This window comes from Ochotona princeps, chromosome 10 (genome assembly GCF_030435755.1).
Source record: "Ochotona princeps isolate mOchPri1 chromosome 10, mOchPri1.hap1, whole genome shotgun sequence".
Classification (NCBI taxonomy): Eukaryota; Metazoa; Chordata; class Mammalia; order Lagomorpha; family Ochotonidae; genus Ochotona; species Ochotona princeps.
This window is the reverse complement of record NC_080841.1, coordinates 32,295,003-32,321,005: the sequence shown is the minus strand read 5'-3', so window position 1 is coordinate 32,321,005 and position 26,003 is coordinate 32,295,003. Positions and strand designations below refer to the sequence as shown.

General features: G+C 48.8%; 1 protein-coding gene across 2 annotated transcripts in view; it reads left to right on the top strand.

Moving 5' to 3' along the window:
- The first annotated feature begins 6,968 nt into the window (after positions 1-6,968).
- The window catches only part of PARP1 (poly(ADP-ribose) polymerase 1), a 42,504-nt gene continuing 23,469 nt past the window's right edge, over positions 6,969-26,003 (top strand). Inside the window, exons 1-6 of one of the 2 annotated variants that reach the window (XM_058669262.1) lie at positions 6,969-7,197; positions 11,122-11,287; positions 19,640-19,755; positions 20,891-21,105; positions 22,502-22,601; positions 25,473-25,589. In XM_058669262.1, the coding sequence (XP_058525245.1) occupies positions 7,078-7,197; positions 11,122-11,287; positions 19,640-19,755; positions 20,891-21,105; positions 22,502-22,601; positions 25,473-25,589 (834 nt within the window). In that variant the 5' untranslated portion in view covers positions 6,969-7,077. The remainder of the gene's footprint in view (positions 7,198-11,121; positions 11,288-19,639; positions 19,756-20,890; positions 21,106-22,501; positions 22,602-25,472; positions 25,590-26,003) is intronic. The other variant, XM_058669261.1, reaches the window with a different exon arrangement.

Below are 26,003 nucleotides of genomic sequence, written 5' to 3'. Positions count from 1 at the left end.
CAGCAGGTGACAGCCCAAGTGGCTGGGTCCCTGTCATCCAAGTCAGAGATCGTTAGCCAGAAGAGGGCAGCTCACTCACTCTCTCTCTCTCTGTAGGCCTCTCAAAAAATAAAAACTTACAAAAAGTTAAAAGAAGCAGATTTTATTTAACCCAGCATTTCCAAAATATTATTTCAACATGAATTCACTGTAAACAAATTGTGAAGGTATTTTACTCCTTTTTTGTCATTAAGTCTTCAAAATCCAGTGTGCATTTAACACTTAAAGCATGTCTCAGTTTAAACTGGCCACATTACAAGTTTCCAGGAGTAACACGTGGCTGCTGGCCATTCCTAAGCCAGACAGATCTAAGTCTTTCACAAAAAGGATGTGTTTGTGTATCACATCCTGTGTTAGTCAGCCTGGGAATACTGTAACTCAAATGCCTGAAGGGGAGGAAGGTGGGAGGTTTAGAGCTGTGACTGAGCAGCCCGCTAGTCTGCCAGGTGATGAGACTGGCAGAATGTGTGTGGGAATGGGGACTCCCACAGTGAGACAGGAGCAAAGCAAGACACAGAGAGCACACTCTACTTGTATAACCAACCTACTCACAAGAGTGAAGAGAACATTCCCGGGATGAGCCTAAAAATCTCCCACTGGGCCCATCTCCCAGTCACCCCCATTGGTTCAACTGTCCACCATGACTCCATCAACCATTAATATTAATCTCTTCACCACTAGTTTAAGATTTTGGGGGTTAGGAGCTGATGCTATGGCTTAGCCAGTGAAACCGCTGCCTGTGCAGCCAGCCTGCCCCATATATGCACCGCTGGCAATCCAGCTTCCTGCTAAAGGCCTGAGAAGGCAGCAGAAGATGGCCCAAGTCCTTGGGCTCCTGCACCCACAAGGGAGACCCAGAAAAAGTTCCTGGCTCCTGGCTTCATCCTGATCCAGCCTTGTTCATCGTTTTCATTTGGAGAGTGAACCATTAGATAAAAGACCTTTCCATCTCTCCAACTCTCTCTGTTACTGTGCTTTTCAAATAAATCTTTAAAAAAAAAACAACATGTACATAATATGACCTGGTATGTAGAAGGATGCAGCAGGATGTAGGAGAGGTAGGGTTTAATTTTAATAAGGGTTCTCACCTTTCACCTAAAAACCATTTTCAGTATAAGCATACATAGGGTACACTGAGTAATAAAGTTTATTTAAGAGGTGAGAAAGTGGGCACACACCCATGTGGGCATAGGTGGGGAGTGGAGTGGACCAGAGAGAGAGAGGTGGAGGAAGGAAGGCAGAGACGCTACACCTCAGCACCTTCTCCCATCACTGTCTCTGATGGAAGAGCAAACACCCCAGGACCTCCTTCTAGGAGGCAATGTGGTCACCCAGGAGGTTTGTCTCACCTCCATGAAACTCCACATGGCGCTTAATACACACACCTGCATGGCTCCTCCTGCCTTGGTCCAGGATGGAAAACTAGCAAGCTGGGCAAGGGATGTTCAACAAACAGACAGGACAGAATTACATGGGGCATGGCATTGCGGTTTGTGACCTCCGGCTCACCTCTACACATTGCCTTTTTCTTACCAACTCCCTGAGGGGAACTAGCTTGAACAGTAATGTGAAGACAGCAAGATACATTCAGTCCTGAGAGGAGAGGTGGGAGGGAGGCAGGCTGCGTTGTTTGTGATGGTGCCCAGAGCACTGCTGAAGCCACGTGCGATGCTGTAACAACAGCCCTGGCTGAGGTCCTAGCCGGCCACACCTGAAGGAACCTTTCCCAAGGATGCCAGCCATGAATGATGCCTCTGACTGCAGCTTCCCTCCACCCTGTCCACCCTGTCGAGCCCAGTCAACCCTCAGAAGCACAAGTGGAAATCATCAGGAAGGGTTTCTGTGGTTCCCACCAGTCAGTTTGGAGAGGTTTACAGTGCAGTGGTGGATAACGGATTGGAGGCAGCAGGCAGGCAGTTGGAAAATGGGGAAGCTGCACACATCCTGTCAACCCAGCTGGCTGCTGCCAAGTGAGAAAGCAGGAGCCCAGTGCTGCTACATTCCAGATTTTTTTTAAATAAAAATGCAGTCTTTTGTGCTTGTTAGTTTTATTAGGATTTCTACCTGGATTGTCTTAAGTCAATCAACTTTTTTCACTACAAATAAAGCATCTGAGTAAAGCTCCTTATCAAGGAAGAATGACTACTTCCGCTTGCAGTTTCAGGACGTTCATGGTCCAAGATTGGGAGGTTTGTCTGGTGTGTGAGAGGTGTGGAGGCTGGTGACAGAGGGAGCAAATGTCAGAGGGGGCCTATTACCTGTGGGGTCAGGGAGCATGCTCATTCTCTACCTTCTATGAAGCCTGGCCTGATAAAATTCCCACAATTCCATCATAAGGGCTCTGTAGCCTAACATTTTCCAGGGCTCCACCTTCAGGAACCATGATTAGATTACGTTTTACCATTAAATCATTAATGTAAGACTCTGGGGATCAAGACTTTACCACAAGGGCCTTTGAGAAAACAACCAAACCATTGTCCAAGCCATAACTGACGAGAAGGAAGAGGGAGAGAAAAATGATGTTTAGATGGCAGATGAGATGATAAAGATAATGGCAGTTGGGAGAGGGATGCCAGATGAGGCAGCAGAAAGGGCTTAATGACCAAGGGAAAAGCAGTTCACTAGACCTTCCCAGCTCACAGGTGCACCTGAAAATATCCACCTAGAGGGGGCCAGAACTGTGGCTCAACATGCTACTCCTTCACCGTGTGGTACCAGCATCCCATATGGGTACCAGTTCATGTCCCAGCTAGCCCCTTGTTTATGGTCTAGGAAAGAAGTGGAAGATGGTACAAGTCCTTGGGACCCTGCACCCATGTGGCAGACCTAAAAGAGGTTCCTGGCTTCAGATCAGCTTAGTTCTGGACACTGTGGTCATTTGGGAGTGAACCAGCAGATGGAAAATCTCTCTATGTATTGCTCCTTTTCTCTGTAAATCTGACTTTCAAATAAAAATAAATAATACTTTTCAAAGAATGCCTATATATATATATATATATATATATACACAATGTGCAGACAAGGGAGAGGCAGGTGGGCACTGGGCAATCCTGGACCTGAGAAAAACAACTCAACCCAGGCAAAGGACATGCCAAGAGGACCAAAGGCAAAACACCATCAAAGGCATCCTGTACACAGTAGAAAGCATCTGAAAACTCTAGGCATGGTAAGAGTGGACAAGGCCCCCAACAGAGATGAAATTTTCCCTAATCACAAAATGAGGAAGAAGTTCAAGGATCCCAGAGCACCCAAAAAGCCGCTTTCACCTTTTTCTTTTCACTCCTGATCAAAGGAGACCCCAGTCTGTCTGTTGGCAATGATATCAACAGGCATCTGGTGGCAAGAAGCTTCAAGAGAAAGTTGCTTGACTGAAGGAAAAATATGGAAAGACACCACCACCTCCCCAGGTTGTTACTCAACAACCACTTGAGCCATCATCTGCTGCCACCTGGGGTCTGAATTAGCAACAGATTGGACTTGAACCCAGGAACTCTGATAAGTGATACAGATGCCAGATGCCTCCCCAGTGGTATTTCAATAGCCACCAACCTTGCCTTAAATACTGTGAGCTTGCAAATCACAAGATTTGCTTATTTTAAAGGCAGAGTGATAGAGAAGAACACAGAGAAAGACAGCAATAGCAAGATCCTCCATCTGCTGATCACTCCCCAAATGCCTGCAGTAGTGGGGGCTGAGCCAGGCCTAAGCCAGGAACCAGGAGCTCTTTCCAGGTTGCCCATGTGCGTGGCAGGGACCCAAGAACTTAAGCCATCACCTCCTCCATTTCAGAGTGCACGCTAGGAGAAAGCTGAAACCATGAGCAGAGCTGGGACTCAAACCAAAGCATTTGATATAGGATACGGGTGGCCCAGCCAGCATCTCAACCTCTAGACCAAATGCCAGTCCATACTTCCATACTTCTTAGTTTCTTTTTTTTTATAACCTAGTCTAGAAGTATAAGAGGAATAAGAAAAATAATGTTTATAAACACCCTTTGCAAAATGTTTAAGCTATGAACCTGTGAGGTTCATTATGAACATGTGAGCTACAAACATGTTAGGTTATTAATAAAGCAGTCTGTGCAGACGGAAGACCAAGTGTGGGATTCAGTCATTTCCTCAACAAACAGCTTTGAGAGCTTGCCATTGCACTGAGAAGCAGTAAATGCAAGCAAGAATAACAGTAGGGCAAGAAGATGGAGATGACCCAGAGGCTAAGATGTGCAGGGCAGAGGGGCATTGGATCTATCTGTGGTAAGAAACACACAGGAGTCACATGAACAGAAGCCAAGCAGGCAGTAGGGCCTGGCCAGATCTCCTTCAGGCTCTAGGACAGCAATTCTGAACCTTCTGTGCCTTCCCAGGACTCCTTTTGATATGGCCTAAGCAGGTAGCTAGTTTAGTCTGCAAAGCACACTACCCCTGCCCGTGGAATATTTTTCACCCACCCATGGGTCATTTAAGGCATACTCATCATTACCTGGGGCTTGGGGAGTGGGTGGGGTTGCATTGTTACCGCTTCTCTCTCAAGCCCTGCAAAAGCAGGTGTCAGGAGAGGCCTATCACTACCTCTGGGCTCTCTTTTTTTTTTTTTTTTTAAGATTTATTCAGTTTATTACAAAGTCAGATATACACAGAGGAGGAGAGACAGAGAGGAAGATCTTCCGTCCGATGAGTCACTCCCCAAGTGAGCGCGCCGATCCGAAGCCGGGAACCAGGAACCTCTTCCGGGTCTCCCACACGGGTGCAGGGTCCCAATGCATTGGGCCGTCCTCGACTGCTTTCCCAGGCCACAAGCAGGGAGCTGGATGGGAAGTGGAGCTGCCGGGATTAGAACCGCGCCCATATGGGATCCCAGGGCGTTTAAGGCGAGGACTTTAGCGGCTAGGCCAGGCCACTGGCCCTGGGCTCTCTTTTCACCTCTCCCTCCTGCGCACTTTCTTGCTTCCTGCTGGCAGATTCTAAGAACAAAAGGTAGCAATTTCTCTTCCTGAAGAACTAAATGTAGTTTCCTTAACTAAATCTTTCTTCCTTAAGAATAATAAGAATATTCTTATTCTTAAGAATAATCTTCCTTAAGAATAACAATAAACTCTAATTTATTTTTATTGGAAAATCAGATATACAGAGAGAAGGAGAGACAGAGAGGAAGATCTTTCATCTGATGGTTCACTCCCCAAGTGACTGCAATAGCCAGAGCTGAACTGAAGCCAGGAGCCTGGAGCTTCTTACAGGCCTCCCACACAGGTGCAGGGTCCCAAGGCTCTGGGCCGTTCTCGACTTCTTTCCCAGGCCATAAGCAGGAAGCTGGATGGGAAGTGGGCCTGCCAGGATTAGAACCGGCGCCCATATGGGATTCAGGCGGCACATGCAAGACTAGGACTTTAGCCGCTAGGCTACCGTGCTGGGTCCTACTTGCCCCTTTTCTTTGTGATATTAGTTTGTATTCCTCACCCTCAGAAAAACTTCACCACTTGTTTCAGCCGTGTTGGTGCCTGCGCTTAAAACACTTTCTGAAGTAAAAGGCAAGAACCTAAGAAATACAAAATTGGCCCAAAACCTAGACCAACTAAATACTGTGCGGGACAGTACACAAATGCCAGGTTGCTTCCAGCTTACCAATGCCAGCCACACAATTCCAGAAGTTTCAAACCAGAACACTTCACAGAACAAATCACGGTGCCTAAGCCATAGGGTTTACACAAACACATCCTCCGGATGGAAAGCAAGAGGAACTTGATTGGGTAGGACACTTGGGCAGGTTCAAGTGCGGGCAGGCAGAAGGACCGACCACTTGCCTGAATCCAGGATCCTGCGATGGGTGTCCTGCTGCTGGTGGGGGTGGAGCAGCAGAGTTGAGTGGGCTCAAGAAAAAGTTCCTGCAGTGTCACTGGTTCCCTGAGAAAGAGCAACACAGCTCCAGCTGGCCAGTCTGTTGCCCGCACATGAATTTCATTTGCACGTCTGGGGGCAGACCCTGGGGTCCCAGAAGGGACTATAACCTTCTCATGAGAGGAAGCCACTTTGCAGTGGCCTAGTTGCCACCTCAGAGATGGAACGAACTCATGACTCCATCTAGTTACTAAATCAAACTGTTCAATTCTATATGCCTCTTCTTCTTAAGATTCATTTTTATTGGAAAAGTACATTTACAGGGAAAGGAGAGACAGAGAGGAAAGAAGATCTTTCGTCCGCTGGTTCACTCTCCAAGCGCCCGGAGCTGAGCTGATCTGAAACCGGGTTCTAGCAGCTTCTTCCGGGTCTGCCATGTGGGTGCAGGATCCCAAGGCTTTGGGCCGTCCTCAACTGCCTTCCCAGGCAACAAGGGAGCTTGAAGGGAAGTGGAACAGTCAGGGTATAAACCAGCGCCCATATGGTATCCCGGCGTGCAAAGTGAGGAGGACTCCAGCCACTAGGTTACCGCACCAGGCCCAGAAGTGAATATTCTTAAAGACACACGGGCATGTTAGTGTTTCAAATGAATAAAACGCGTAGGGTGTTTTGGTTTTAGTCCTGTGTTCAGTCGGCTCTCATGGCCACCGACCTAGCAAGAACCACAATCTGCAGTTTTGAGTGCTTTCCACATCTGGTCCAACCTTCTGTGCGCTGCAGGTTCGAAAGCCCGTCCAGGGTCATGCCGGGCCAGCCTCCTCAGACTACAGAAGGCTGAGGGGAGGCTTCGCGCCGAGACTATGGGAGCCTTGCCGGGGTCAGGAGTTGCAGGGGTGGTGCCTCTCCTCCGCCTGGTGGGCCGGATCCCGCTCCGGTCCCGCGGCTGCAGATCCCGATCCGCAGACGCCCCGCGCACGCCGGGCTGACAGCGCCCCCGGCCGGCCGGCAGCGGGTTACGCGGGCGCGCGCGCCGCAGCCCCGCCCCTTGAACGCCGGCGCCGGGGGCGTGCCCGCGGCCAGACATCAGCAATCTATCGGCGAGCGGCGTCGTCTGCGGTGCAGCGCTCGGGTGGGCGGGCGTGCGCTGGCGGCGAGGCAGCGCGGCGGCGAGGCGGACTTGTAGGGCCGGGGTGGCGCGAGCTGGAGGATGGCGGAGTCTTCGGAGAAGCTTTACCGAGTGGAGTACGCCAAGAGCGGGCGCGCTTCCTGCAAGAAATGCAGCGAAAGCATCCCCAAGGACTCGCTCCGGATGGCCATCATGGTGCAGGTGCGGGCGGCGCGCGGGCGGCTTTGTGGGCGGCGCGGGGCGGGGTGGAGTGGGGGAAGGCACCGCCACCCCCACACACTCCTACACACACACACACACACACACACACCTCGCACTCCTGCACACACGCACTCCCCTTGGCGTGAAGCCCCGGGAGCCGGGGACGCTGCCGCCGCCCCCCGCTGCCCCGTGCGGCCCTCCGGGCGGACCCCTTCCGGCCGACTTTGCCCTCAAAGCCCGGGAACCGGAGTCCGCAGCGGGCGACCCCTTTCGCTTTTGTGGAGATGACGGGCCGCTTGTGGGTGGCGTGGAGAGTTCTCGCTCATTTTACTGTCGCTTGCCTCCAGGGGAGGAAAAACATGCAGGGAGCCGCTCCGCATTCTGACCTGCCTTGTTCGCCAAGGGTTGTTTTTTGTCCTACGTGGATGGTGGCGACTGGCGCGGGAGGAGTTGGGTTTTTTTTTTTTTTTTTTTGAAGAACCTATTTTTGGCTGCCTTTGCCAACGGCCGCTATCGTATGTTTTTTTTGATCCTAATTATGCAAAACTATGCAAGGCAGAGTGTCTTTTCTTTTTTTCCGGGTCATGCATTCTCTTTAGGCCCGATTGGGAGTTTAAAGTAACATTTCCCCTCTGAACTTTTCCATATTCACACCCTCGTTCTTTTTTGCTGCGTTTTGCAGTCGGTTTGCGTAAGAGTGGCTCTCCGGGTTGGTCAGCTTGGGCATTTTAAGAGTGGGGGCTTCCCCCTTCTGACGTCATTGCTTGAGGTTTCCGAGGTGGCCCTTGGGGTGTAGGGGAATGAGAGGGGGATTTGCAGGCCCCCGGATGGTTTGCGTCCCACCACCCCGCGGGCCGGGAAGCTGTTACTGAAACTTGGTGCTCTGGGTCAGGGAGGCTTGGGTTATCTCAGCATGAGGCTGTGGTGGTTTTAAGGAATGACTGGTCAACCCCTCTGGGCATTTCAGCCTTCACAGGGCCCAGTCAGACAGACATTTGGGCCATGCAGGCCCCCAGGGCCAGCTGTGCATGCATTGTCGTTTTTCACAGTGTGTCCAGGCCTGGGGCTGTCTTTCTGGTCTCCTGGGGCCCTGTCCAACTCAGCTTGACACCTAAGTCCCAGCCCTGTACCTTCCATTGATGTTTGCTGAGGCCCCATGTTGGGGTCCAGTGACACAGAGCTTGTGGTTTGCTGGAGTCACTGGTGGGCCAGCAGAAGCCACCTGACAGAGCTCCCGCACAGTGCGTCCCAAGTGGGGCTGGGAGGTGGGGAGAGAGAGATCCCCAGGGCTTGCATTGCAAGAACCTTGAAAAGCTTGATCCTCCCACTGAGTGCTTCCAGTTTGCCCCAAGGGTAGGGGGCAACCTGTGCTCATGATGTTTGTAGAAATCCTATGCTGGCCACGTATGGGACCTTGGAGAGGAGTCTGGAAAAAAACTACTGCCTCTGTTTTTCCAGAAATGAAGATAAGACTCATCATGACTGTTAGCAGCTAAACAAGGACATATTAGCCATACCCAGTACATTTCAGAGGCAGTTAGAGAAAGGGTTGGGGGAGAGAGGCGACCCATCTTCGATCTGCTGTTTCACTTTCCCATATGGCTGCAACAAGCCAGGAATTCTGTCCAGGTCTCCCGCGTGGGTGACGGACACCCAAGTACACAGGCCATCCTCCACTGTCTTCCCAGGCACGTTAGCTGAGAGCTGGATCAGAAGTGGAACTAGGGCTCTGACACCTTTGCCAGCATCGCTGGCAGGAGCTTAACCCACTGTGCCATGAAGCCAACCTCCAATACCTGATTTTTGGTACCACTAATAATTGCATACATTTTCTTGCTTTTTTTTTTTTAAGATTTTTTTTTATTTTTATTACAAAGTCAGATATACTGAGAGGAGGAGAGAGAGGAAGTGGAGCTGCCGGGATTAGAACCAGCGGCCATATGGGATCAAGGCGAGGACCTTAGCCACTAGGCCACGCTTCCGAGCCCTGCATACATTTTCATACTGTTTTATGGCTAGGGCTGTGTCAAAGCCATCATAAAATGACTACTGCCTCACTAGAATGAGCTCTGAGTCTATTTTGTTTTTAATACTTTAAAGTTGTATTGTAACCCACAATTTTTCAGTATTTTGATCGTTGTTTCAGTATAAGCCAGTTCCTTTATGTCTATTTTAGAATTGCCTCCTGACACTTGATAATCAGAGGAACTGTTATTAAAATTGTGATTTTAATTAGGAATTTAAAGTTGGCCTGAGCTGTGAAAGAAGCCTTTCTTCTCCTTTATTGGGCATAAACACCTTCTTTTACATTTGTATAGCAGGATTGTTCCTAGCAGTGCCAAATACCTGATTTTTCAGCCTTGGCCTTGGGGCAGGCTGGGATGGGTCCCCTGAGGGTGTGAGCCTTTGTTACTGGGGCACTGTGCTTTGTGGCCTTCTCTGCCTGGGAGGGGCAAGCTGGCGGGTGGCCTCCTTTACCCGGAAGGACACCTGAGCGGCTTAGGTGGTTGGCTTAGGACCTGGGGCTGGAGGTTTGATGTTTGCTGAGCAGAGAGATCTTGGGCCTTTTTGAGACAGTGTGGCGAACAGAGAACTGTCATGTTTGGGTGTTGCTGAAGGGTTGTTTTCACTGAAGGTTTGGACCCTGATGGTCATCTAAGCCTGGGAAAAGAGCACACCTCACCAGTGGTTGACTAGCCAGCCCCGGGCCCAGGGGCAGCAGGTGTGGGAAGAAACCCACCGTCAAGTGCCTTCTTTCTCCAGGATGTTGGCTTCCTTGCCTCCCTTACTTGGGGCACAGCCCAGTTTGTGTACTTCTCAGTGGTGCTTTGGGCAGGCAGTGTGCTATAATCACTGTGGCATCGCATTCAAATTCAAGCTGAGTCATTTTCCTTTGAGCGTGACCATCACCACCTGCAACCTCACCATCTCCATCTGTAAAATGGAGGTACTGGTTGTGTCCCCCACCACCCTGCCACACACCCTGAAATAGGTTGTACAGAACTGCTTGTTAAAGGCATAAGGAACCTAGGAGATGCCGGGACCCTTCTCCTATGCACAATTACTGTCCGCATCCAGTATGTAAAGCCACATTGATGGAGCTTGGGAGCAGCACCTGCCCTGTGACACAGTGAAGACCCCACCTTGAGTGTGTCAGTACCAGCCCCGACTGAGAAGCAGCACCAGAAAGAAGACATGTCCAGTAGGGAAATTGTCTCCTCTGCATGGCTACACTTGGTAGCGGCTGGGGATGAGCGGATGGTTCACCTCCAGGCCCGCTCGCCTGCTGCCCCGAACTGTCCTCTTTCACGCACTACCTTTGCTCAAGTTAATTCATTCTGTCACATCTGCAGGGCTGCTGCTGCTGCTACAAGCTTGACACTTTTCTCTGACACATTTTCTCTGCCTTGCTCATTATGGGTCTTGTTTGCTCATTATTCCTCGCTGTGGAGGCTCTGACAGAGCCCTTTCTGGGCCACACAGGCCCTTGGAGTCCAAGTGTGAAGGCAGCACTTGTCTGGCCTTTGCCAACAGGTGCAGGTGGGGTGTGACACTGAAGAGGTGCATTGCATGCACTTCCCTCATCTGAGAAGCAAACCACTGAGACAGAGCAGTGCGTGGTTAAAAGGGATGCAGGGCTGAGTGCTCATCTAGGCCATTGCAGCCATTCTGGGGGCTTTTGTTTTACGGCCCAGGAGAATGGGGTAGGAACAGCCAGCAGCTATGTTCCAAGCTGTTGGGGAGGGTTTTGGGAGGAAATGTGTTGGGGGGCAGTTTCTCATCCACTTGCAGCTCTGCCCGTGGGATATAGGGAACAGTCCTACAGAGGGCGTGGTGTGCATTGCGAGGGCTAAGTAGGCTGGGTAAGTCTGGGTTCCCAGGTGAGCTGCCTGCTAATCTCCCTCTGTCTCTGCCTCCCTCTAGTCACCCATGTTCGATGGAAAAGTCCCACACTGGTACCACTTCTCGTGCTTCTGGAAGGTGGGCCACTCCATCCGGCAGCCTGACGTGGAAGTGGACGGCTTCTCTGAACTTCGGTGGGACGACCAGCAGAAAATCAAGAAGACCGCAGAGGCTGGAGGGGTGACTGGTGCGTACAGACAGCAGGGGCTGTGAGTTCAACCCTTCCGGAAGCTTCTGGGCAAGTGGAGAAAGTTTCCCAGCTTATGATGTCTGCTCCTGTGAGAACTGGGAATGAGATGGTCAGGTTATTGCAGCAGCACCTCGGGGACCCAGCACTGTCTGTTGAGTGATGCTTTCCTCCAAGTGCTAGAAGTGTTAGTTATTTAAAACATGTTAGTGTTCATAGTTCATGTGATATTACGATATTATTACACGCGCAAATTCCTGCAACATGGTTCTTTACCGTGAGCTGAAAACACCAGACGCAACGAGGTATCTTAGGAGGTTTATTCCAGTGGGGCAGGAAGGAGGGGGGTGGAGAATAGCAGGAAAGAGGGGAAGGGAAAGGGAAGCCAGAAGAAGAGAGAAAGCCGCACCTGGGCACCTTTTTGTTGGCAAGGTGTGGGGGGCAGGGATTGGGAGGGATTGTGGGCAGGCCCCAGGGGATTGGTGCCTGCAGGTTGAATGCCTAGGGATGATTGGTGAGTGGGTGGGGTTGGGAAGGGGTTGGAAGATTTGGGGGTGGGATTCTCAGGTGAAATGCCAGGTTTCATCTGATTGGTGGTTGGCTAGACTGGCGCGAGTTTCATGACCTATGAGGAAGAAGAAATGGTGCCGGGTCCAGGGTGGGATATTCAAATAACTCCTTACAAGAAGTGTGTTGGGTGTTGCCATGTTTCTGTTTCTAATGGGGTAGTTTGAGTTTCACAGCAGAACTGAGCAGTGCTGTGGGAGTATTTGTACATCCCGGACCGCCCCCTCCCCCAGCTTCCTCTGCCATGGGCATCGCCACTGAATGGCATAGTCGTCACAGCAGTAGTTGGGCCTAACCTTGACACATGGCTGTTTGTGTCAGGGTTCCTTCTTGGTGTTGTGTCTGTGTGGGTTTGAACAACGGTGTTGTGCAGAGGAGCATTGCCAGGCTCTGCCTCTTCTCCCTCTCACCCCTCACAGCCTCTGATCTCCATTGTTTCCTCTGACAGCTTGGCTGAAGCAAGCAGAAACGCCTTATTCAGCGATGCCATCCTAGGACAGAAAGGGAAGTAGGACGGCAGATAGACTTGTCCCTCTGTGGCCACCGTATCTTCAGGGAGTTGATTCCTGCCCTCCTGTGGATGCCAGAATTGCCAGGCCCTTACATCAAACGGCAAAACTTTACCTACAACTGTGACTTGGGCACACTCTTCCATCTACAATCAGTCTTCCCTGGATTACCTAGGGAATAATGCTCTTTCTGTGTAACAAGGAACAAAGTCTGTTCAGTTCAAGATGGGTGCTGTTGTCTGTTGTGTGTGTATCTTTGAGCCTTGCACAGTTTGTGTCTTGTGGACCCATCCCTGAATGAGGTGGGGTGTCATCAAGCTGGCCACGGCCTTAGGAAGCTGCATGGAACAGGAAGTGAGAAGCCTCAGTCCTTGCTGTTGCTGTCTCTCCTCACTGCCCTGGGCTCAGCCCTGGGGCTGTGCTCCCTCTGCACTTGGATCGCATTCCTCTGTCTCTGCACCACATGTCTCCTGCATCTGGCAGGGGCTTCCTGGGTTGGATGGTCACCTGTGCTCACAGCGCTGCTTCTCCTGGGAGGTGGTCCTTGGAGGCCATCCCAGGCTGGTGCTTCCCTGAGAAGGAGGGGGTGTCTAAGCCCAAGGCTGTGGTACCAGCAGCTACTGTTATCCATGAAGCAAGTGGCCCAGGCTTGGGGAGAGGAATGAACTGAGTTGAGTGCATGTCATTGAATGATTAATTTTATTTTAAAATTCACAGACTTCATCTATTTGAAATTTGTCTTAATGTGTGATGTGAGGTATGGCTGTGGTTTGGAGGTTTGGTTCCCCCTCCCCCATAACTAAAGCTTTGGTTCCTTATCTCTGTGTTTGCTGAGATGCACCTTCTCTGTGTATGAAGAAGTTGTATACAAAATCCCTGTATTTTGGGTCCCTTGAAGAATTTCTTTTCTGTTGGTCACCCCCATTTTAGTTGATTTTATTTTTTTATGGGCGGTGTTAGTCTCACATTAAAGTGACCACAGAGTCCTCCCCACCTCTGTCAGCATCCCCCAGCAAAGCAGCATGTTTGTAATCTGCAACCCTGCCTTGCCTCCCAACGTTTATGGCTTGTATGAGAGTTCACTCTGTTCTGAACAGCTGCTAGCCAGTTTCTTACTACAGTTGTAGAGGCATCTGGCGTGGTTGCCTTTGGCCTCAACTCTGGCTCAGTACAGTTAGAAGTAATCTGCCCCACAATCCCAGAAGGCTGCACCATCAGTAAGTCACTTCTGGGTTCTCGTGTGGAGGCCATTCCATGGCTTAGAACCTGCACAACCAGATGTCTGTCTCTTGGGATCCGCAAAGCCTTAGTAAGCGGCAGACCTGGTCCCTTTGCTAGGACATCGTTTTCCTTTACGCACACAGTCTCCAACTATGGCTGATGAAGTCATTCTAATCCAGTGAGTCACCACTGCTAGTTCCATGGACGTCACTCCAGTTTATTTTCTTTTCTTTTTTTTTTATTTATTTATGTATTTATTTATTTATTTATTTATTTATTTATTTATTTATTTATTGAAAGGCAGAGTTGCAGAGCAAGAAAGAAAGAGAGCTTCTCTTCACTGATTTCACTTCCCAGTTGACTGCCACAGCCGGAGCTTGACTGCCAAAGGCAAGAGCCTGGTGCGGGGTTGCAAGAGATTGGACCATCTTCTGCTGCCTTCCCTGGCACATTAGCAGGAAGCTGTTGGGAAGTAGAGCAGTTGGGACACAGACCGGCACCCGTATGGGATCCCAGCACATGCAAGGCAAGGATTCAGCCACTGAGCCGTTACACTGTCCACCCCCTCCCCAATCTGGTATCCTTAAGAACCACAGCTGCAGTATGGCTTCCTAATCAACTTGAAGAGAAGTGAACCAGAGCAGATAAAAAGCAACACCACAGGTGTGGTAGCCTAGTGGCTTAAGTCCTCACATTGTGTGCACCAGTATCCCATATGGGCTCCAGTTCATCCCTTGGTGGCCCTGCATCCCATCCCGCTCCCTGCTTGTGACCTGGGAAAGCAGTGGTGGATGGCCCAAGTCCTGGGATGCTGCACCCATGTGGGAGACCCGGAAGAAGCTCTTGGCTACAGATCAGCTCAACTCTGGCCATTGCAGCCACTTGAGTGAATCAATGGACGGAAGATCTTCCTCTCTGTATTTTTGAATTTCTAATAAAAAATAAATAGATCTCTCTTTTTTTAAAGCATGGCCTCAGATAATGCTGCATTGTGGCTTCACTCTTGGTGTTGTCTGTTCTGTGAATTTGGATCTGTGCCCAAAATGTAGGGTTTCCTTCTCTCTAGCCCCTGTTAGTACATGGTTTTTTTCTAAGAAAGATAATCTTTCATCCATTGGTTCACTTCCCACATGTCCACAACTGCCGAAGCCACGAACCAGGAGCTTCTTCCTGTGGTCTCCCATGTAGGTAGCAGGGACCCTAGAACTTGAGCCATCTTCTGATGTTTTCCCAAGTGCCTCACCAGGGACTGGAACGGACACCCTCAGGAGATGCCAACACTGCAAGGTACAACTTAATATGCTGTGTCACAGTTCCAGCCCCTAACCACAGATCTTTTGTCTCCATAGTTTAGCCTTTGCTGAAATGTCTTATAAGTCTACATGAAAATCATTCAGCATGCACCCATTTTCAGGTTATATTTTCACTTACTGATGTGCATTTGTGACTCTTCTATGTCTTTGCCGGGCTGGATAGCTCATTTCTTTTGAGCGCTAAGCATTATTCCATCATCTGGGTGTACCATGATTTATCTAGTCACCTTGGTTGCTGCAAGTTATGAACAAAGCCTCTAAAACTGTGTATGGGCAGATTTTTTTGTGTGGATGTCAGCTTTCTGCTTATTTAGATTAGTAACAAGGAGTGTGATTGCTGAAATCAGATAGAAAGTTTAGTTTTATGAGAAGCTGCCAAAGTGTCTTCCAACATAGCTGAATCATTTTGCCTTCCCACCAAAAATGAACGAGTTCTTTCGTCACGTCTTCCCTGGTATTTGGTGGTGGCAGGTGTTTTAGATTTTGGCCATTCCAGTAGATACAGAGTATTTCATTGCTGTTGTTTGTGCCCCTTATGCTGTAATGATGTTGAACATTGGTCCGTGTGCTTATTTCCTTCCCATTTGACTTCCTAATTGACAAGGTTGTTCAGATCTTTTACCCTTTTTCTGTTTGGATCATTGTTGCTTATTTTAGGCAATAGCCCTGTATTGCAAATGTTTTTTCCCAGCCTGTGGCTGATCCTTTTCAGCATCTTTCACAGTGCAGTTTTAGTAAAGTCTAATTTATTGGTGACTTCTGTGTTAATGTTATCTAAAAAGTTACCACTGAGGACCTGGTGCAGTAGCCTAGTGGCTGAAGTCCTCACCTTACATGTGCCTGGACACATATGGATGCCAGTTCGTGTCCCAGCTACTTCACTTCCCTTCCAGCTCCCTGCTTGTGGCCTGGGAAAGCAGTGGGGTTCTGTGCATAGCCTTGGAACCCTGCCACCTGCATGGGAGACCAGGAGCAGGCTCTTGGCTTCTGACTCGTGGCTTTGGATCGTTGCAGCCAGTTATGGAATGAACCAGCAGATGGAAAGTCTTTCTGTGTCTCCTTGTCTCTATAAATTTGCCTTTCCAATAAAAAAGAAATAAATTTAAAAAAAAATTTTTGTGATCTTTACATAGTTGATTAGGTCACAAAGGATCAAGGGCTACAGGAAAGTGGGTAAGACAATTGTTTCCACATTCTCTCTTTCTCTCTCTGTCTCTCTCTCTCTCTCTCTCTCTCTGTCTTATATCTGGGGTAAGAGGGAGATAAAGAAGAAGCCCCACCCAGCCTCCCACTCATCTTAGGATCCCCATGTGGGACATGCTCCAAGGGCACTGCTCAAGTGGTTTTGATAGTTCAACAGTTCTGAACTGCTGCCAATCTTGCCATTCCAAGCATGATGAAATCTTTGAAAAAAAGAATTATCACTGAGCCAACGGGCATCCACATTTTCTCGTGTGGTACCTTGCGGCATGCTATAGTTGTGTGTTTTACCTTTAAGTCTGTGATCCATTTTAAGTTACTTTCTGTAATGAATGTAAGATCTGGGTCTAGATTCTTCTCTGCCTGTGATTGTCTCGCACTGTTTGTTGTGATGCCGTCTTTTCTCCAATTTTCTTCTGGATTGTTTGCCAAGGTCGTGGACTGTGTCTGTGGGAGTCTGTCCTTTTACTGATGCCACGCTGCCTTGAAGGCTGTAACTTTTTGATATGTCTTCAAGTTGTAGTGTCCTCCAGCTTTTTTTTCTGCTTCATTAAGGGGCTAGCCTTAATGTTATTGTATTAACATCTTTTGCTTCTTGTAAACTATAAAATCAATTTGTTGATGTCCTCAAACTAATTTGCTAGCTGTCTTTTCATTTTAAAAGCCCATTTTCATCACCTTTGGGAGGAAATCTTCTGAGACTGCATTCTCATTTTTCTGTCTTCCTAATATGACCTGGTTTAATCTGTTCTCAAAAAGTCTACCATGCTGGTGGGAACTGAACTGTCTGTGCCTGTGTTGAATTGTGTTGTCTGTCTATTCTTCAATTCTCCATATGCATGACTCCAGCTGAAAACTGAGAATCTGGTAACACCACTCAGATTGGTAAGCGGAATTCTAGGAAACTTGCCAAGAAAGGAGTCAGAGGTGTGTCCATGTTAGGGGATGAGTGTAATAAAACTTTTCCTAACTCTGTCTGATTTCTCTTTTCTACTTAGATAGTAGAAATTGTAGATTTAGAGACCTAGATATATTGCATCCCATTACAACTTAAATGTATCAAGTAATAATGTACAAAAAGGTATAATTTTTCTGTGTATCTGTTTTGTGAATGCATCTTAATCATACAGTTAAGAACTACCAGTATTTTTTATTTTTGACATTCTTTACATAGTTGATTAGGTCACAAAGGGTCAAGGGCTATAGGAAAGTGGGTAAGACAATTGTTTCCACATTCTCTCTCTCCCTCCCCCCCTCATATGTGGGGTAAGGGGGAGATAAAGAAGCCCCACCCAGCCTCCTACCACTCCAGGTCCCCAATGTGGGTCATGCTCCGAGGGTCTTGCTCAAGTGGTTTTGATAGTTCAACAGTTCTGAACTGCTGCCAGTCTTGTCATTCCAGGCATGATGAAGTCGCTGCAGAATCTACTGGTTGACATAGTCCAGTTTAGTCTCCATTTGCCCAGTTTTTCACTGCCAACGTATGGCTGGGCTAGTTGATTGATTTGTTCTGTCCTCTGTTGTGGTGCCAGGTATCTTATGCAGGTTCTGATGGACTACCATATCCTCCACGTGCACCTGATTATGCTCTCCATTGCTCTGTCTGAGCCTCTGAGGAGGCTCGGCTCTGACATTTGCACTCCATGACAAACAATGGAACCTGCACTTCTCTTCATGGTTGGGTTCTGAGTCCAGCAGTTCGATTGGGAAGATCTCCAAAGAAACTGTGTCTGAGGTGATCCCAGACCAGATTCTTGTGTGTACTTGCAAGCACAGGGCCCAGCACAGTCCATCGCCCCGATCAGTGGAGGTGTCCACTATTTCCCTACTGGATCCGCTCCCGGATCATGCACTTTCCGGGTGGTTCTGTGATACTACCAATATTTTTAGTTACATACAAAGCTTAATTCATCCCAGCTCTTGTAATTGAGAAATAAATATTGTTGACCTTGTAAGGTGTTTCCTTGGATTTGTTGAGGGAAGGACAGGAGATGCTATTTCTGTTTTCCTACACAAATACTTGAAAAAATTTTTTTAAAACTCATGTGACTTTGTAACGATGAAATATATGTAATATAAAATGTGTCATCTCAACCATTTGAGATGCAGTTTAGTAGCATTAAGTACATTCACACTACTATACACCCATCAACAGAACCTTCTCATCTTTCCAAACTGCCTCCTTCCAGGTCCTTGTAACTGCTGCTCTTCCTGTCGCTGCATTTGACTACACTAGGTATCCTTATGTGAGTGGATTATATAATGCGCAGTTTTGTGACCTGCTTACTTCATTCATCATTGTAGTTCCCCCTAGGTTTATCCCTGTTTTTGCTTGTAAGAATTCCCTTGCTTTGTAAGACATAATATATAAACAAATTAAGTTTTGTCCAGTTATATGTTGGTGGACATTTGGGGTGATTTCCGCATTTTGGCCATTGTGAACAGTGTGTTGTGAATGTGGGTATTGAGACAAGTTAAGACCCTGCTTTCACTGTCCTCTGCTGTGTATTCCACTGAATGTACCTGGAAGTGAAGTCATTGGGTTATACGGGAATTCTGTGTTTAATTCTTCAGAAATCTTGCATACTGTTTTCCACAGAAGCTGTACTTTTTTACCTTCCTGCCAGCCTATCTACATTCTTATCAAAACTGTTTGTTTTTGCATTTGTTTATGCTGGTGTCTCAGTTTAGAGTATGCGAGGGTGGAACATGTGGTGACCCCTCCCACCAAACTGAGAAGGAATCCCAAGACCCAAAAATGAAGGTGGGGGAACTCCATGGGAGAGAGGTTTCCAGACCAGAGCTATGGGCTGTCTGGGCAGAGCTGCAGTCCATAGAACAAGGGTCAGGTTTTGAACTTTTTACGTAGAATTAGCATCTGGGAATGGAACTTGTAGTCCAACATTCCTTTCCTTTTCTTTAGGAAGGACCCTTGGGGCATCTGGCTAGGCAGCTTCAGCTAGTCAGAAAGTCTCAGGATAGCTCTGTAGGAGGACCAGTTCTCATAGGCAGGCCCAAGGAACTGGGCCAGAGGAGACCCAGCCCTGCCAGAACCCCCAGCCCCAGAGCTCACAGACCCTGGACCTTTCTCCAGGTTTCCCACATGGGTACATGGACTCAAGCATTTGTCCATCCTCCATTGCTGTCACAGACAGTTTGGCAGGAAGCTAGATTAGAAATGCCCAAACAGATTACCGGCATTGCAAACTTAATGCAGCTTAATGCACTACACCATATCACCGTCGCCTACTAAGAACTTTCCAAGTAGAGGGGGCACCCCAGAGGCAACAGAGAATGAAGTGGAGGGGGGAAGGGTAGTCAGGCAACTAACTGTAGCATAATGCTGTTTCAGAGAACTTGCTTGAGGAAAGTCGTTGCCTTGCCAGGAGGCCTTAGTCACAAACCACAGTTGTTCTAGACAGTGATGACATGGAAAGCGTCCTGGTGAGAAGATCCTCGCAAGGCCAGGAGGGAATGAGAGTTTTGGCAGCTCTGGTGCTCTGAGGTTATTGATGAGCATTGCTGTGTATTTGACCCTTCAGGCAAAGGCCAGGATGGAATTGGGAGTAAAGCAGAGAAGACTCTGGGTGACTTTGCAGCTGAGTATGCCAAGTCCAACAGAAGCACGTGCAAGGGCTGTATGGAGAAGATAGAAAAGGTGAGCACTTCAGGGCCCCGTGTGTCTAAACATTGTGAACTGCTTGCATTGAAAATTATATTTTTACTAAGAAGCTAAAACTGAAGGGAAGATTTTGGTAGAAACTGGCAATGAGAGTACCTTCCTTCCAGACAAGTCTGGCCATGCTTGCTGCTGGTGCAGTGCTGTATGTGTCGCTACCACCATCCCTAGGGCATTGGGAGAGTCTGAGTCTCCTCTAGACTTGGCAGCAGTGCGAAGAAGGCTGTGTTTCATGGAAGGCTAGAGATAAGTATTTTTCTCTGGGAGGAACCTCCAGCGTTCTTCCATTTGATAGGGAAACTTCATTACCTACTAGTTCTCATCCCTGAAGGCTGACACCTAGTTACATGGAAGGGAAGGCCAGTGCCTTGCAGGCTTCTCACTCTCCTCTGATGGTACCTCCAAATGCTAATTGACTCACATCAACATCGGTTGAAGGCTTCTGCCTCCTTAAGGGAGGCACTCAGGAAACTAAGTTGATCCAGCAGGACAAGCGTGGAATTGCTTAGATCTTCTCCTGTTACTTTCAGTTGTCAGAAGCTTGAGGCTGGAATGACAGTCTTTTTTCCTTGCAGGGCAGTGTCAGATGCTTTGGGCCTGGCATGAGTTTGGAGTAACTGCAGCAGCCCTGACTAAAAGCTCCCAGACCCCCAGGCCTGTAATCACAGGACTGAGTTCTTCCCTTTGGGTTTATTATTGAGCCTTGGGGGCGGGGGGGGATTCCTAAATGTTGAGACCAAATTGTCTATGAAAAAATGGGAGTGAGCAAATTTTTAACAAATCCTCCTGAGATAGGTGTGCAGCATCAGGACCTGGCCTAGGTGTTCCTGTGCTGCCCCAGATCAGCAAAAAACCAAAAAATTCTCAGAGAAACACTACTGTTTCCTCATGTGTACAGGCAGGTAGGCCAGTGGCCATCCTTTTGGATTGTCCCCATTAAAGATGTAGGCACTGGGGCTTAGGTCGTGCACAGTCCTGAGTAGCAGAGAGCTGTGTCCTGCTGTGGCCTGGATTTGTTGGCTGGGACCACGGTCCGTCACTGGCTGGTGCATAGTCTGACCCCACAATGTTCCACCTGTGTCATTCCCCAGAAACCACACACTTTTTTCCATAGGGTCAGATGCGCCTGTCTAAGAAGATGCTAGACCCAGAGAAGCCACAGTTGGGTATGATCGACCGCTGGTATCACCCAAACTGCTTCGTCAAAAACAGAGAGGAGCTGGGCTTCCGGCCTGAGTACAGTGCGAGCCAGCTCAAGGGCTTCAACCTCCTCTCTGCAGAAGATAAGGAGGCCCTGAAGAAGCAGCTCCCAGGAGTCAAGAGTGAAGGGTGGGTAGAGCACAGGGCTTCTGGAGAGGGGCTGGGCCCAAAGGCCCTGCAGAATTCACATCACTGCTGTTTCCTTTTGCTGACCATGAGAGGGTGGGCAGAGTTGTGGAAGTACAGAGGCAGGGCAGAGAAGGGCTGCAGGGAATGTCAGACACCTACTCATAGCTAGTCCCTGCCAGGAGCCCACTCCCCTGGGAGGTCTGCCTGCTGTTGGTCCAGTCCACCTGCCAGAATTGTATCCTCACAGTCAGGTCCACTTTCTGAGATTCCCCTTGCCTGGGGTGACCGCCACACTTCCTCTAACCCATTCAGAACTCTCCTCTGCATGGAGGAAGAGGTCTCCAGACATGTTGCTGAGCAAGTTGTGGCCATTTTTGGATGGAGCTGTGGGCCATGGGCCATAAGTTCCTGGCTTGGAGTTGGGACTAGTGCAGCTCTCCTGTGGGGTAGCGTTCAGGGCAGGAAGGACCTTCAGTGACCATCTGTGGTCACTGCCAAGTCTTTCTTGTTGACCCTGCGCAGGTCCCTCTGGAGTTTGCTTGCTGAGAGGCACATTAAAGGCAGTGTGGCAGGGCCATGTGCATTCTGCCTCTTGGACCCAGACCAATGGACCAATGTTACAGAGCAGTCTTCAGATGGTCTCAGTTCACAACACACAGATTGTTGACATGACGATGGAACAAGAAGTACATAGCAGGTCACAGGCCACTCTCACTGCCATAGTGACCATAGGGTTCTAAGTACCTGTGTATGCTGTGCTTAGGCTGTTGCATTTGCCCATCACCACAATCCCAAAAAGTCCTTGGCACTTTTGTCTTTCTTTATGGGTGAGGTGAACTCACTAGGCCTGTGTGTCAGCTGAGACTGTGTCTCAGCTACTGGGTGGGCTAGTTAGCAAGGCTCCAACTGCCACTGCTTAGGGCTTTAAAAGGCAATGTGGCCCAGCCTCTGAGAAAGGCCTCTTGGCCTCCGGAGCAGTCCTGTGCTTAAGCTTGAAAGGCTCCCTTTTGGCATTGGGTGGGCTCATCTCCAGCACAGCCCCTGACAGAACCAAGCAAAGAAACAGTATGGTGGGTTTTTTGTTTGTTGTTTTTGTTTGTTTTGTTGTTGGTTTTTTTAGATGGAGCCTGAGCCTTGAATCTTGTATGTGGTGGCATATTCTAAGGTTCTGGAACAACCCTCCAGCCCTCTCCCCCCGACTTGGCTGGAGACTTATGTTCTTAATGGTGGTTGCAGGTGCTGCCCAGGAAGACCATGAGCTCCTGAGAACAGTGGAGTTAGGGGCACAGGGGAGTGTGAGCAGGAACCAGCAAGTGTTCAGGTGACCCCAGACTGTGTCCTGCTGTACACTGGGTGCCTGACTTGTTATGAGTCTAAGACGCCACGTCTCTTTCAGAAAAAGGAAAGGAGATGAGGTGGATGGAATAGATGAAGTGGCCAAGAAAAAATCCAAAAAAGAGAAAGACAAGGACAGTAAGCTGGAGAAGGCACTCAAGGTAAGCCCGGCTATCTCACTTCTCTAACTTCTAGCAAGTCTATTGTGGAGGTGTATCCTGTTTAACTAGACTGACAGACATCACCACATGACATGGCTTCTCCCCAGCTTGTTTTCTTTCCTCCCAATCAGGAGAGAATCCACATTTTGCCAATGCCACAGCCAGACCCTCTCCCCACTCGTTTGCCTCACACCAGGATGGTAGAGATGGTTTGCACCTTCAGGATTACTTACAGGCATTGGAAACTGGGATGTTAAGTGCAAAGATGCTGGAGGTTCTTAGCATAGATAAATAATTTGAAGAGGTAGCTTTCCCACATTTTCAAAATGAGAATCTCCTGTTTAAAGGTAAAAGGCATAATGGTGAGAGAGGAGAAAACTGTTTGATCAGTGACCAGTGATCAGAGAGAGACATCATGATTATGCCACAGGTGCTGGAGCAAAATGATACTTGCCCATCAGGAAATGCCAGATGTTTGAGAAAGCAGGGAACGAACAGTCAGCCCTCTTTGTGAAAACCGTTGTATGAGCATTCAGGTTTTGCTTGTGGTATAAAGATTAGCATTGATTCTTAATCACAGGTTTGGTGGAATTTGTGACAGGGCATAAAAATGTCAGCTGTGCACCACGTCTGGTGGCAGTAGAGCCATGGCCTGTATCTCGGTGGCCACAGCCATATTCTATTGGCTATTCCATGTTTTCTTTCCTTGATGCTGGAGAAGGAAGCAAAGTCAGAACCTGCAAATGCTTCCGTTCACCTGGTGCCTCTCTATTTCTGCTGGCTGTGGTCTTACAGGTCAAGGAGTTGTGCCACTTGCAATTGACCTTGTACCCTGGCCTTCCTCCTCACACTGCATGGTGCCCCACCATGTGCTGAGCTGTAAGACGGAGGAGAGCAGGGGAAATTGTTGAGTCCCTGACAGTAGCGCTGGGAAACAGATACAAACGTGTGTGACTGCAGCTTTGAGTCAAAGTCCTCAGTTGGTGCCGATTGTGAATCTTTGGGGTGTTACAGAGCAGGCATTTTCTTCTCTAGTTTACACACGGAGGGGCTCTGAGGCTGAGGTGGTGAGGGACTTGCCACGGTCCTGTAATGAGACCCTGTAGCAGAGCACTCTGGCTGCCGCTCTGCCATAAGGAAGCTTGTCCACCTCCAAGTACACAGCAGAGAGTTGACTCTTCATAAATACTAAAAATTTTTAAAGTATGTTTTCAGAAGCAGTTAAGTATGTCCCTCTGTGATACTGAGTATGATATATTGCTAAGAAATTGGTGTTTGGAATCACTCCTACTTAGAGATGGTAGAGGAGTGGGCGTTCTTGCAGTGGTTATGATGCCACATGCCATGTTGGAGTGCCTGGGTTCAAGTCCTGACTGTCCCCAGTTCCAACTTCCTGCTAATGTACACACTAGGAGCAGGTTGCATAAGGCTCACATACTTGGGTTTCTGCCCCCCTTGTGACTGACATGGACAGTCTTCCCTGATCTCTGCTTTGTTATTTACTGGCAGATGGAGGGTGTATGTGTCTACCTGTCTGTTCTTCAAATAAGAAAAGATTGGTAGAGAACAACACCCTCCAGCTCCTGTGGCCTCTGGGTGTTGGCAGTGTTCACTCATGGGAGCTGGGCCCATCCTAGCACTTGTAGGCTCTCACGTGTCTTACAGACCTGGTTTCTGCAGGGTACATTCTGGAGGCTTTGGTGCTAACAATAAGACTCTCCCACCCTTCCTTTTATTATTTTTAATATTGTTTATATGGTTGAGAGGGATACTTGGCCTGTGTGGGTGTCTGATTAAGGTAGGAAAGGTCAGGTATGGAGGAAGGTGTGTAGGACAAATGTTTCTAATTTTATTTTTCTTTTTTCTCTTGTGTCCCAAGTGGAGGAGTGGGAGGGGCCTACTCCGTGCTGTCAGACTACGTTAGCATCAGGGGGTAGTAGGCAATCACTTCTTGATGCCCCAGGCACCCTGATACAGAGAAGAGTGTTCCGAGGGTGCTTCTTGACCGATTTTAATCGTTCTAAGACGCTGTTGGTTGGTTCTGTTCCTCCAGGGTTGAGAAAATCTTTCCAAGACGTGATGGTTGACAAAGTCCACCTTAGGGCATCCACAGGCCCAGGTCTTGACCAAGAGAATTGTCTAACCTGTTCTGCTTTCCATCCTCTAATGGGGCATTTGATGTCCCCTGCTGGCCTAGATAATCTGGCTGTGCCCTCTGTGTATCTGGGTATACTGTGCACTGCACAGACATCAGCAGCTGAGGGGACCCAGTCCCAATATATGCACTCCAAGTCAGACTACAGATTCTGTGATTCTCCCTGTGGCCGAGGTCTGAATCCAGTGGTCCAGTCAGGGAATCCCCCAAGAAACCTCACCTGGGATGACCTCAGGCTTTTAAGTGTGCAAACCAGTGCAGAGTCAGGTGTTGTCTGTCATCTGTAACAGCCAACACAATCCAATGTATGCAGCTTGGTCAGTTCCACCTCAGTCCTTTATCTCACATGAACCAATGGTTGCTGTGGTGCAGCCCAGCCAGCTTACCACAGACCCAGTCCTTGTGCATACCTGTACATGCTGCAGCCTAGTTGGAGTGACTCCCAGTAACCCCACCTGCCAGGCCCATCTCCAGCCCCAGTTTTTGCACATGCCCCCTCTGCTGCAGCCTAGCCCTTTGAGAGCCCCTACTTCAGGTTTAATTTGAGACCTGTTGAGCATGACTGGAGTTAAAATCTGTGCTGAGTAGACTATCTTTTTTGTGGGGGTCAGCTCAGGTAATTCCTAAGTGTGTGCTTGGGGACCCAGTGTGTCCAGGGCAGACCTTTCTTCCAGTTGATAAGAGCTGGTCTCTTAGCTACCAGGTCTCGTTTCTAGACCCAGAATGAAATGATCTGGAACATCAAGGATGAGCTGAAGAAAGCGTGTTCAACCAATGACCTGAAAGAGCTGCTCATCTTCAACAAACAGCAAGTGCCTTCTGGGGAGTCGGCGGTGAGCTGGCCTTGGGTTGAAGTGGGACGTGCCTAACAGAGTGGGGGAGGCCCTCTGTTTGCACACCTGCTGGCGTTCACTTCAGGGAATAAAGCTTTGGTAGTCGTCACTGCCACTGTGGTCATCATTTCCCCAGGGCTGGGTGGGACAGTCCCAATTAGAGGTTTCCACATGTTAACACTTGCTGTAGAATTCTGCTTGGGGACTGCAGTGGCCATGTGTTTGCCTTGGATGATCATGCCAGATACTTTGGCCAGTGTAGCTCTCTGCCACCTTCTGCCCAAACTCTCCAGGGGCTCACCAGAAACCCAGTATTTTCCCAGCTGCCCCTTCCTTGCCCACCCCATCAAGTTGAGTCCGACTCAGTGCTTCATACAGAGCCAGTGACTGCTCCAGGTGCAGTCTTTATTTCTG